At 39.3% G+C, this 13983-nt stretch overlaps 1 protein-coding gene across 10 annotated transcripts in view; it reads right to left on the bottom strand.

The window, feature by feature from the left end:
* The window catches only part of FARS2 (phenylalanyl-tRNA synthetase 2, mitochondrial), a 540850-nt gene that overhangs the window by 203835 nt on the left and 323032 nt on the right, over window positions 1–13983 (bottom strand). For 9 of the 10 annotated variants that reach the window (XM_036257564.1, XM_036257555.1, XM_036257556.1 and 6 more), the window contains one exon: window positions 6547–6707. In XM_036257564.1, the coding sequence (XP_036113457.1) occupies window positions 6547–6707 (161 nt within the window). Of the gene's footprint in view, window positions 1–496; window positions 560–6546; window positions 6708–13983 lie in introns of those variants that run through there. The other variant, XM_036257562.1, reaches the window with a different exon arrangement.

Raw genomic sequence — 13983 nt, 5'->3', positions numbered from 1 at the left:
AAATTCTTTGTGCTTCAGTCTCATCTTTCATCATGTCTAGTTCTATTGATTTCTAATTTAAATAGTAATACATTCTCTTCACAAATTACTTAAAGTACACAAACACATCTGTGACATAGTATAATTTTTTAAATGTGCATTTGAACTATATGAATTTATTTCCACAGGCCCCTCACACTGATAAACAGAACAGAATGAATGAGTGAATGAGCAAGGAAGGAAGGAAGGAAGGAAGAGTGTAGGCAGTGCATAAAACCGTAAGTATAACAGTACTGCAACTCTGAAATTCATAGTAACAAAATTTAGGACAAGAAGGAAGAAAAGACTTTTGAAATTAGTGCAAAAGGTATAAATTACAGATCTGCTTTATTGTGATAGTTAGGTTAAACTGACATTAACAGTGCAAAAGAGGAGAAAGTGAATTTAATCACCTGGTCAGACTATTTCATTTTATCATCTCATTTTATGGATGAGGTAGCTGAACTCTGACACGAGATGGTTCTGTCCATCACTATGTAGATTTGCAATATGGTACACAGACCAACAGCATCAGTACCACCTGGGAGTTTGTTAGAAACACAGAATCTCAGGCTCCATATTGAGCATAGTGAATCAGAATCTGAATTTTAACAAGATTTTCATGTGATTCATAGGTACATTAAAGTTTGAGAAGCATTAATATAGGTAGCTTGTTACCAGGAAGTTAATAAATTAAATAATTTAAACTCAATGTCTAATTTTCTATAAATTATATGCCTATCTTTTGATATGTTAGCAAAATTTAAATACTTTGCTCTGTATAATCAACCCATACATTTTACACTCACGATAAAACTTGAGGAAATGGCTCTTTGAAGCCCTGAATGAACACTACACAGTGCTAATACACAACGACCACTCGGCTACCATTTCCTCTCTGTAGAACAGAGAATAATGGTACCTAAACTCAGAGGGTTATTAAGAGCACTAAATTAAGCATGTGAAGCCTTTAGAATAACACAGAGTAACGCTTTAATGAATGTTAACCATTATGATTATGATGATCTTGAATAAGGTTTGATATGAAAGGTGTGCATGTCACATCCACCCATTCTCAGCTATTCCTGTTGCACTGAAAAGTATTTGAGACGTTATCCAGGATTAGGAATAAATATAGTTCCTGCCCACAAAAGAGAGCCAATAAAACTCCTTCACTGGGAAGAAAGATAACAACCAACATTGTTGAATTACTTCATCAAATAGGAACTGACAACTATGAACACACACAGAATTAATAAGTTTTAAGTAAAATATGTGAATAAAATTTACAATGTTGATTAATGAATAATTTTCAGTAACAGGTATTACTCTGTATAGGACTAAATATTGAATTCATAATTCAGGATTGTTTAAAGAGCATTCAAAAAATGAACAACAGTTATATTATTGAATTCAATGTCCTTAAACTGAGTTTTACTTTAGTGGAGGTGGCTGACATACACATAAGGGCCCAGAATGAGCCCTGCAGGGGGAGCTGGAGCTCGGGACAGAGATCTCTTGCATAGAGCAAGGCCTGCATGATAAAGCCATGGGCTTGCTCATCCACTTATTTCAAGCACTGATCCAGGGTGGGTAAAGAGATCCACAAAAAGCAAGTATTTAACTCAAAACATGTAGCCCTGGCCGGTTTGGCTCAGCAGTTAGAGCGTCGGCCTGCAGACCAGAGAGACCCAGGTTCGGTTCCTGCTAAGGGCACGTACCTCAGTTGCAGTTTGTCCCCAGCCCCGGTTGGGGTCATGTGGGTGACAACCATTCGATGTGCCCCGGTTGGGGTCATGTGGGTGACAACCATTCGATGTGTCTCTCTCACATAGATATTTCTCTCTCTCTCTCTTCTTCCCTCTCTCCCTCCCGCTCTATCTGAAGATGAATGCAAAAATGTCCTCGGGTGAGGATTTAAAAAAAAAACCCAAACATGTAAAATAAAAAAATCAACAGTTAAAACCACACTATAACTTGGGTTTTCCTACTTATTAGACTTAAACACTAGTTTTCAAGGCATTGGGGAAAGGCAGAGATGAGGCCTCGAGGGGGCATAAATCAGACCACTGCTCGCAAAGGAAGATGTCAGAGAAGCCCGGAGAGCCTAAAACATCACTGAGGGAGATGAGAAAAGAGACATTCCTGCCTCCTGGCAGCCCTGCACAGTACCATTTCCAAATGGCTCCCAGGGTTTCCTGGCCAAAGAAGCCACAAGCTCACAGCTGCCAGCAGACTTTCCCCCCACATTTCCTCTCCTCCTGGGAAACAGTCTTCTATTATAATCATGTTAAATATTCTTAAAACAACATTAAGTGACAAAATTAGTCTCTTATTCTCCTCGTATATATAACCATAACCACTCTACACAAATAGTTAAAAATTGCTGACACTTGAATACCATCTGTATCACTTAACCTAGCCACAAAATCTGTTGTATGATATCTGAAGGCAAGCAATTCACCATGATAAAATGGGCTATACAAAGGTATATATGATAGGCATAATGGTCTCCCAAAGGCATGCATGTCCTAATCCCTAGAACCTGTGAATATGTAACCTCACATTCAGAAAGAATTTCACAGATTTAATTAAGAAAGGATCTTGAGATAGGAGACTATCTTGAATCATCTTTGTGGGCTCCATGTCATCCAAGGTTCCTTGTAAGAGGAAGACAAAAATTCAGAGAGAAGAGGACATGACCACAGAGGGAAAGAGAAGGAAACAGGCAATCCAGAGCCCTGCGTGAGGAACGAGAGCAGCCCTAGACGCCAGCAAAGGCGAGGGGCGTTCTCCCCTGGCGCCTCCCAAAGGACCCAGTCCTGCGGACACCTGTCTTTAGCTAGTCAGACTGAGTTTGAATTTCTGAACTCCACAACTACAAAATAATAAAGACATATTGTTTTAAGCTGCTAGATTTGTGGTAATTTGTTACATCAGAAATAGGAAACTAACCAAGAATATAATTAATAGATACTAATTATAAGTGAATAATTAGGAAATAATAGCTCTCTGTGATCTACAAATTACAAAGTATTTTACAGACATACTTTTCAGCAATCAAATCCTAACTACCCCATTAGAAGTTCTTAAGTTTATTACACAAAGGCAACCATGTAAATTATATAATAGTGCATGTTTGTATACACTGATTTTCAACTTTGAAGGCAGAAAAGGTTTTTCAAAATGATACTTAATACAAGAAACCCATAGTCTATTCCTGGATTATCTCTGTTTCTCCTAAGAGAAGACAGTTTTGAGTAGAATTAAAATTGGACTCAAGCCCTGGCCTGTTTGGTTCAGCGGTTAGAACACAGGCCAGCAGACAGGGTCACGGGTTCAATTCCCAGTCAAGGGCACGTACCTGAGTTTTAGGTTTGATCTCTGACCCTGGTCAGGGTCATGCAGAAGGTGACCAATTGATGTGTCTCTCTCACATTGATGTTTCTCTCTCTTTCTCTTTCTCCTTCTCTCCCTCCTCCTTTCCACTCTTTCTAAAAAAATCAATGGAAAAATATCCTCGGGTGAGTATGAACAATAAAAAACTGGACCTAATCCACTAACTGGTGGTAGCAGCCATGTGATCCATCTGTGCTTGCCCAACACACTGTAGAGCACCCTGCTCTGTACAGTGTTGGCTGGTGTTCCATGTTTGACAAATAAATGACTTAATAAATGAAAAATTAAATTAGAAAAACGTAGCTCCTTATCTAGGTTTTACTTTTAATTATGTAAATGGAGCTTTATTCCAAATTTACCTAGAAGGACCTGATACTAAATTTAAATAAATAAATAAATAAATAAATTTTTAAAGGCCATTGAAAATGAAAAAAATTAATGATAGAAAGTTCCAGTTTTGAAACAAATCAGACAGAGAAAAACAAATACTTTCTAATTTCACTTATATGTGAAATCTAAAGAACAGAACAGAAAATAAAACAAAACAGAAACAGGCATATAGATATGGAGAATAAGATGATGGTTGTCAAAGAGGAGGGTTTGGGAGGGATGAGAATTTTTTTTTTTTAATCCTCACCCAAAGATATTTTCCATTGATTTTTAGAAAGAGTGGAAGGGAGGGAGGGAAGGGGAGAGAGAGAGAAAAACATGGATGTGAGAGAGACACAGTGAATGGATGCCTCCCTCATGACCCCGACCGGGGCCGGAGATTGAACCTGCAACCCAGGAACATGCCCTTGACCGAAATGGAACCCTCCACCCTTTGGTCCACAGGCTGATGATCTAACCATTAAGCAAAAACAGCCAGGGCAGATGAGAATTTTCTACAAGCCATTAAAAATAAAACCAAAAAATTAAATTAATGATTAAATTTTGGTTAGGATGTAAAAGTTTGTAACAACAAAAAAAAATTCATCCCTGGCCGGTTTCGCTCAGCGGTTAGAGCGTCGACCTGCGGTCCTGAGAGACCCGGGTTCGGTTCCCGCTAAGGGCGTGTACCTCGGTTGCAGTTTGTCCCCGGCCCTGGTTGGTCGTGCGGGTGGCAGCCACTCGATGTGTTCCTTTCACATCGATGTTTCTCTCTCTCTCTCTGTTCCTCTCTCTCCCTCCCACTCTACCTGAACAAAAAAAAAAAAAGGAAAAATGCCCTCGGGTGAGGATAAAAAAAAAAAAAAAAAAATTCAGTCCCACTGAAACAATGAAAAACAACAAATTTAAAAATCTTTTTTGTCATAAAAGATGGAAGGGATCTGGACAAAGGTCTAAACGAATGAGCCTTCAGAGGGTGAACGGACGTTTGTGGCCACTTTCACCATGGGGACCTACATAACAGAAGAGCTAGCCTGCTCTTGGTAAAGAAACTTCGATGGAATAAGGAGAAATGAGCCAAACTTTTATCAGCCAATCACTTGCTGGTGTGGCAAGTTGTAAAATTGAGAAGAAACCGTCAATTCTACTTCATAGTATTTTTGCTTAGCAAGCACTGGTGTGGAAGAAGCTACCAAGAGGGTGGAAAGCAGAGAGATCTTATCTCCCAAATGCATAGATCCCATACAACTATAGTCGTCCCTGGCCACTTCGCGCTTCGACTTTCGCGGCTTCACTCTATCCATATAGCCAACTGTCTTTTAAAGAAATTTAAAACTATATTGTTTATATTTCCCTCCCACACTGATTATTCCTTTCTGCTGATCTTGATTTTTCTCTGTGATTATGTCCCTTAAGTCTGAAGAACTTCTTTTACTATTTCTTTTGTGCAACATGATTTTTTTAGGCTTTGGTTTGTCTGGAAATACTTTTGTTTCACCTTTATTTTGGGGGAATATTTTCCTTGGATATAGGTGTCTAGGTTGCCAGTTTGGGGTTTTTTTTGTTGTTGTTTTTCCATTCAGCTCATTAAAGATGTCATTTCACTGCCTTTATCTTTTTACTTTGGTTTTCAGCAGTTTTACCTTCGTGTGGCTTTCTGTCTGTTACCCTGCTTGGGGTTTCACTTGTTGGACTGTCTCGTCTACTCTCTTCTAATAATTGTACTCCTTTTTTTTTTTTCCTTTTCAGACTGCAACTTCATATATGTCAGACAACTTGTCTTACTTTTCAAATTGTATTTAAAAGAATGCAGAAGCTGAAGCAGATAATATTTATCCTCAGAAAGCCTGGCCTTTCTCCTGTCAGGCAACCAAGGGGATTAGGCAAATATAGCAATATATTGTGAGATTATAATATATGGAGAAGTAAAATGTGACAAAACAAAAAAACAGGAGGAATAAAAAGATATTGTAAAGATATTGTAAAGTTGTTAACTGTTTTATGAAGTTGTGTAATAGGTACTCATGGTAAGTGAGATGAATTAATTATTGGAATCTAGAATAATAACCATTTAAAAATAATAAAAAATGGTGAAATTGAATAGCAATAAGGGTAGTAAAATGGAATTTAAAAACAAACAAAATAAATCCCACAAAACTGTAATTTCTAAATAAAGCAATAAAGAATAGAAGGGGAAAATAAGGGGGAAAAAATAAAAGAATAATAGAATTAAGCCCAAGAATATCTCATATAATTAAATGTAGATGTATTCAACAATCAAATTAAATCTGAATTTAAAAAGAGACCCAACTGTATGGTGTTTATGAGACACATTTTCAATATAAAGACACAGAGTGACAGAAAAATGATGAAAAAGATATACATTACAAACACTAATCATAAGAAAGCCAATGTGTCTATATTTGTATCAGAAAAACTAAACTTTAAAAGTATCATCAGATATAAAGATCAATATTTCATAATAATAAAATGATCATTAACAAAGCCCAAAATTGATTCTCTGCTTAGACTAATAAGCTTGATAAATGTCTTTTTTCCACATACAATTTCAGAAAGTTTATAAACTCCTGTGGGATGTTTATGGACCTCTATATAAAACCTTTTTTTCAAATTCACATTATTTTTAAATCCAATACTTTTATTTTCAAGTACATAACCCCGTCAAATCTTAAAAACCATTATTATTATTATTATTATTATTATTATTATTATTAACTTGATTCTTGCAAGTCATTTTACCTGAAATTTCACCTTCTGGTTGATATCAGACAACCGGAACTGCTTCAGGAAGCGTTCATCCTCACTCCAGAAGAGGCGGATGTCAGGGATGTCGTAGAGGATCATGGCAAGTCTTTCTAATCCTAGGCCAAAGGCCCAACCAATCCTATCTTGAGCACCAGCTACAATTAGGAAACAAAACAAAACAATTGATTTAAAAATCATAAAGAGACTTCCGGTCAAGATGGTGGCGTAGGTAAACGTGGTATCGCGTCCTCCCACAACCACATCAAAGTTACAACTAAACTACAGAACAACCATCATTCAAAACCGCCTGAAATCAAGCTGAATGGAAGTCGTACAACTACGGAACTAAGGAAAAAAAAAAAAAGAGCAGCTACATCCAGACCGGTAGGAGGGGCGGCGGCGGAGCGGCGAGACGGGCTGGTCCCACACCCAAGCGTGGTGGATAAAAATCAGGAGGATCCCGCGGCTGGGAAGGTCCTTCCTGAGGACTGAGGGGTCCCCGTCCCACACCAGGTGTCCCGTTCAGGGTTCCAGTGCCAGGAAGAGAATCCCCATAACTTCTGGCTGGAAAAACCAGCGGAAACTGAGGCTCAGGGAAGCTGAAGCGGCTGGAGCCCCAGGCAGCTCCTTAAAGGGCCCGCGCACGGACTTATCGGACTCTCTCCCTCTAAGCTCGGAGGGGAGGCAGCTCGAGGGGCACCAGAGACACACAGGGAAGAACTGAGCTGTTTGGCACTGGAGCGAGAGCTGGAGAGGGGGCTTCCTCCGGGACAAACGTGCTGTCAGAGGCCTTTGTTCCTTTGGTGAGCCCTTCCCGGGGGCGGCAGACAGAAGCCATATCTGGGACTCCAGCAACCTGGCTCACACTGGTAGCCCCGCCCTGCTGACTCCCTGAGGTCCCGCCCCGCCCCACACAACTTTCAAGCTGTTCCCACTTGCTTAACCATAGGATTGGCCGGTCTTGGATCCTGCTTCAGGTTTTTCCTAAATTCTTTCAAACAAGCAGCACCGGGTCTCAGCGAGCCCCATACCTCTCATTAAGTAATACACAGAAACAAACAATTTTGGAGGCAGCCAAAATGAGGAGACAAAGAAACAGGTCCCAAATGAAAGAACAGAACAAAACCCCAATAAAAGAACTAAGCGAAAGGGAGATAAGCAACCTAACAGATACTGAGTTCAAAATACTGCTTATAAGGATGCTCAATGAACTTAGTGAGAACCTCAGTGAACTTAGGGAGGGCATCAAGAGCATAAAAAAGTACCAGTTAGAAATAATGGATACACAGTTAGAATTAAAGGAGGCATTAACTGAAATAAAGAATAATTTACACAGCTTCAATAATAGAGTATGTAGATCCAAGGAGCAAACCATCGATTTGGAATATAAGGAAGCAAAAAATCCCCAATCAGAAGAGCAAAAAGAAAAAAGAATCCAAAAAAATGAGGATAGAGTAAGGAGCCTCTGGGATAACTTCAAGCGTGCCAACATTCGCATTTTGGGGGTGCCCGAAGGAGAAGAGAGAGAACAAGAAATCGAAAACCTGTTTGAAACAATAATGGCAGAAAACTTTCCTAACTTGGTGAAGGAAACAGACATACAAGTCCAGGAAGCACAGAGAGTCCCAAACAAGATGAGCCCCAAGAGGCCCACACCAAGACACATCATCATCAAAATGCAAAAGGTTCAAGACAAAGAGAGAATATTAAAAGCAGCAAGAGAAAGGCAGCTAGTTACCTACAAGGGAGTACCCATTAGGCTGTCAGCTGATTTCTCAAAAGAAACTTTGCAGGCTAGAAGGGAGTGGCAAGAAATATTCAGAGTGATGAAAACCAAGAACCTACAACCAAAATTACTCTATCCTGCAAAGCTGTCATTTAGAATCGATGGACATACAAAAACTTTCCCAGACAAGAAAAAGTTAAAGGAGTTCATCACCACTAAACCGTTATTATATGAAATGATGAAGGGTCTTTTTGAAGAAAAAGATAAAATGTATGAACAAACAAAATGGCAATGAATACATATCTATCAACAATGGAATCTACAAACAAAATGAACAGGAAGAACAGAAACATTCTCATAGACACAGAGAACATTTTATTGGTTGCCAGTTGGGAAGGGGGTTGGGGGAATGGGTGAAAAAGGTGAAGGGATTAAGAAGCACAAACTCATTGCTAGACTGACAAACCTCAAAGGGAAAGGGGTTGGGGGGGTGGGAAGAAATAAACCAAAGAACTTATATGCATAACCAATGGACACAGACAATAGTGTGGGAAAAGGTGGGAGGGGGGCGGGAGTGGGGAGGAGGGGGTCAATGGGGGAAAAAATGTGGAACATCTGTAATACATTTTACATCCAACAATAAAGATTTGGAAAAAAAAAAGAAAAAAAAAAAATCATAAAGAGTTCACAGGTACTGGGGAGGGGCCGTGGGGACATCCAAGGTGATGCCCAATCTTAGATTGTTCCTGCTCCCCACATTCCTTGCTCCCCGCATTGAGACACTTTGGAGTCATACTGTCTCTAATATTGACTTTCATTTCTGACCAAACTATAGGTTCTTTTAAGTCCTGGTTCCTGTTTCTGATACATGATTTTTCTGTAATCCTTCTTTGCCCTGATTCAAACATAACTTATGCTCAGGTTACAAAGTGGCTTACTAGACAGGCAGATGTGTTCACAACACACCACAGTGGACGGTTAACATTCAGGAAATGCATGCCAGGCCTTCAAGAACTGTCAATAACATTAAAATACAACTCTTACTCTTAGAAGAGCTACATCAAGAATACACAGAGAGCAAGCGAGCCAAGGAGAAATGCACATCTAGTACCACTCACTCCAAAGGTAGAGCGTGTGCTCAGATTGGCAAGGCCATGAACACGAAGGGTTTATTTCACTTACTTGAGGTAGAATAAGACACAAGACATCCACTGCTGTATGAAGAAGGTGAGAGAGCAATTCACGCTGCTGGAAAGGCTTATGACAAGGGCGTATGAGAGGAACACAATTTCAACTGCACACTAAAGGATGAACAGGAACCTGGGTAGGCTAAGATGGTCTCAAGATTCCTACCCCTGATACACATGCCATCCCAGCCTTCATGGCAGGCATATGAGTGGAGCGAATTCAAGACAATTCCCAGTTCCAACTCTTGGAATCACCCCCACTTACTTGTCTTCCCAGCAGAGGCTCCAGGTATTGTGGATGAGCAACAAACCATCTCCCCTGTGTCCTGTCCAAATTGCCGGCCACAGATTAATAAAACAATGGCTCTCATGCCATTAAGTGTAGAGCCATTTGTTATTCCGCAAGAGGTAAGTAGAATATCGCCCTTGTTAAATCATCTGGGTTTTGCTTTTAACTAAAAATAGTTCCCACTACAGTAAAATTAAAACTTACTAAACTGCTGCTACAAGTTCATATATTCAAAATATAAGAATGATGTGAATAAAGATTAAGCAGAGTTTGAGACAGAAGAGTTCTGGAGTTGAGAGCTTAAAATAAGATGAATCCACTGTATCACAGCACTTCATATATACCATAATGCCAAATATTTCATAATACCAAGGCCATGCCACCCATGTCTTCACCACACTGCTCACCCCACAAACAAAACTGTCCTAAGCCCAGGCTAACCAATATCCCTTTTCCAAACCAACCATTATGTTTCATCTCATTTCTCCATCTTAGTGAATGGGATCATCATTCATCTAGTTACTTAGTGAGTTTTAATTCCAAAGAATACATCATTTCAGACAGAGACTTGTAAATTATTTCTCAAAATTTCTTTCAAATTCATCCCTTCATTCTAGTCCTATTGCCACAGCAGACCTTCAACAAACATCTACCACCTGGAGAATTCCAAGAAACACCTAGTCACTGTTGGACTCCCTATTCAGTCCATCTGTGATGGTGTGGCCAATTTTCTTTCTAAAACATAAATCTGGACACTGTCACCAGTAGATATGTGTGAGAGTGGGACAGTTCGTGATTCATCTCAAAGAACCATATTTGACATTAGCATTTACTTTTTTCACAGATCCTCGTTCACTCTAGCTGAACTCAAACACTCATGAAGCCAGAAGATCAGATGTGCAAGATCCAGACGGAAAAATGCTTCATATCAGTTCAATACCAGTACCTATGGTTATCACTTGATGTCAAGTTAATCATAAAGATAAATGGAAACACTATTCAGCTATAAGTTACAGACAGATTGGGAAGAACTGGACGTTAGTGAATAACTGTAAAAAATTTTAACACATCACAGGCTGGTAATTTTGCCACATATAAATTATGCACATGGCACTGCTATACAACAGAATTCTTATCAGGGGCAGATGGGACATTTGCAAACACAGACCATATTCTGGAACACAGAACAAATCTCAATATATTAAAGGATTAGAATTTACAAGAACTGTCCTATGTCCAAAGTGGAAATAAATCAGAAATCAACACCATAAAAATATCTACAAAATCCCCCCAAAAAAGGGAAATTAAACAATATACTTTTAAATAATCGATGAGCCAAAAAGAAATCACAAGAAAATTATAAAATACATTGAAATGAATAAAAAAACATAAATATGATTTAAATGCATCTAAAGATGTGATTTAAAAGAAACCTATAGTGAGATTCCAAAATTGCAGTAGAGTGAATGGAAGTTACACAGACCATCTCCTAGGACCAAACTGGAATTACAACTAAAATGAAGACAAGTATCAGGAAAAAGCAACAGAAAAGCAGCTTGCGAAGACCATATAACCAGGGACACTGACTCGATCCTGGTAGGATCTACGGAGGCGAGAGAAGGAGGTTGGAAGCCCACGGACAGCAGCGGTCTGAGCTGTGACCAGCACCCGCAGGGTTACACTCCCAAGCGGCTCCACAGCGCAGAGCAGGGACAGATGCTAAAATAGCCACAGCCACTCACCTTGGACTCCGGCAGAGGCAGGGCAGACAGGACTGGAACTATGTGGGGACACTTGGGATTTGGAGGGTGCTCAGAGCTTTTGCTGAGTTGCGGCCATGCAGGACTGTGGCCATTTTGCTCTTTCCCAGGCCTCTGAGGAGAGGCAGCAGCCCCTCCCTCGCAGATACAACTCCAACCAGGTGGGCCATTGAAATGCAAATTGAGGCTCATGAACAACCTGCATCTGCCCCATTCTCCAGAAATCCCTATACACTGAACACCTGAGGGAGTTTTTCAACTGAGAACCCAAGGTTCTTCTACTAACCAAGACTAATAGCCTCCAGGCAAAAAGCTAGAGAATAACTGAACCATTCCTGGGCTTGAAACTCTACTGGAGAAAGTAAGACTTGACAGTGGTGTTTAACATGGGTCCTCTCACGCTCATCAAAACCTAGTAGAGGGAGCTACAAACAGAAGAACACCAACACCCACAGGGAAAATTTGGCAGGCTCCAAAGCCCACTGAGATAGCCAAAATGGTGAAACAAAGAAACAAATGCCAAACGAAAGAACAAGAGACCTCTACCGAAGATGAGATAAATGAGGTGCAGTTAAGCAAGATAACAGAGCAAGAATTCAGAGCCATGATGTTGAAGAAGATCAACAGCATGAGTAAAGACATAGAAACGTTAAAGATCAACCAAATGGAAACAAAGAACCACCAAGAAGAAATCAAGAATGACATAGCAGAAATAAGAACACATTGAAGGTCTAAAAAGCAGAGTAGAGGAAGCTAAGGACCGGATCAGTGAATTAGAAGACAGGGTAGAAAAAATCAACCAATCAGAAAACTAAAAAGAAAAACAATTAAAAAACAGGAAGACAGCTTAAGAGAGCTGTGGGATGACTAAAAATGTAATAATATTCGCATCATAGGAGTCCCGGAAGAGGAAGAAAATGAGCAAAGGTTAGAGAATATATTTAAAGAAATAGTGACAGAAAACTTCCCTAACTTGGTGAAGGAAGAAGGCATTCAAGTTCAAGAAGCACAGAGAGCCCCAATTAAGAACCCAAACAGGCTCACGCCAAGACACACATTAATTAAAATGCCAAAAATTAAAGACAAAGAGAAAATCCTAAAAGCAGCAAGAGATAAGCAATAGGTTACCTACAAAGGAACCCCCATAAGCCTCTCAGCTGATTTCTCAATGGTAACACTACAGGACAGAAGGGAATGGCACAAAGTAACCAAGGTCATGAAAAACAAGGATCTGAATCCAAGACTACTCTACCCAGCATGGCTATCATTCAAAATAGAAGGTCAAATAAAGAACTTCCCAGACAAAAAAGAAAGGCTAAGGGAATACATTAGCACCAAACCAGCACTGCAAGAAATGTTAAAAGGACTACTGTAATGAGCAGACAAAATAGAAAAAATATATATAACCACACTAAACAAAAATAGCAATAAATAAGTACATATCAATAATCATCTTAAATGTAAATGGATTGAATGCTCTGATAAAAAGACACAGAGTAGCTGATTGGATAAGAAAGCATGACTCATATATATGTTGTTTACAAGAGACCCACTTCATTACAGAAGATTCACATAGGCTGAAAGTGAAGGGATGGAAAAAAATCTTTCAAGTAAAGGGAAAGACAATAAAAGCTGGGGTAACAATACTCATATCTCATGAATGAAGGCAAAAACTAAAGACAAAGAAGGCCACTACATAATATTGAAAGGATCTATCCAACAGGAAGATATAACCTTGGTAAACATATATGCACCCAATATAGGAGCACCAAAATATATTAAAAATCTTCTGGAGGACTTTAAAGGAAAAATCGACAGCAATACAATCATAGCAGTGGATTTCGACACCCCGCTGACATCACTGGATAGATCCTCTAGACAAAAAATTAGAAAGAAAACAGAGACTCTAAATGAAACACTTCACCACATGGAGTAAATAGATATCTACAGAGAATTATACCCCAAAACTACAGAATTCACATTCTTCTCAAGTGCACCTGAGATATTCTGAAAGATAGACCACATGTTAGGACACTAAGTCTCTACAAGTTCAAGAAGATTGAAATCATCTTCTCAGATCACAATGGCATGAAACTAGAAATCAATTGCAACAAGAACAGGCAAAGACATTTGAACACATGGAGGCTAAATAGTGTGTTATTAAACAATGAATGGGTTACCATGGAGATCAAGGAAGAAATTAAAAACTTCCTGGAAACCAAAGAAAATGAACACACAACAATACAAAAGCTATGGGATGCAGTGAAAGCAGTTGTAAGAGGGAAGTTCATAGCACTACAGCCCTACTTCAAGAAGCAAGAAAAATTTCTACTAGACTATCTAACCTCACAACTTAAAGAACTAGAAAGCAAACAAAAAGAAAACCCCAGAGCAAGTAGAAGGAAGGAAATAGTAAAGATCAGAGCAGAAATAAATCACATGGAGACCAAAATAACAATTCAAAGGATC

Source organism: Molossus molossus, unplaced genomic scaffold, assembly GCF_014108415.1.
Source record: "Molossus molossus isolate mMolMol1 unplaced genomic scaffold, mMolMol1.p scaffold_m16_p_12, whole genome shotgun sequence".
NCBI classification, from domain to species: Eukaryota; Metazoa; Chordata; class Mammalia; order Chiroptera; family Molossidae; genus Molossus; species Molossus molossus.
Note: the sequence above shows the minus strand (reverse complement) of the source record. Positions and strands in the feature narration are given on the sequence as shown.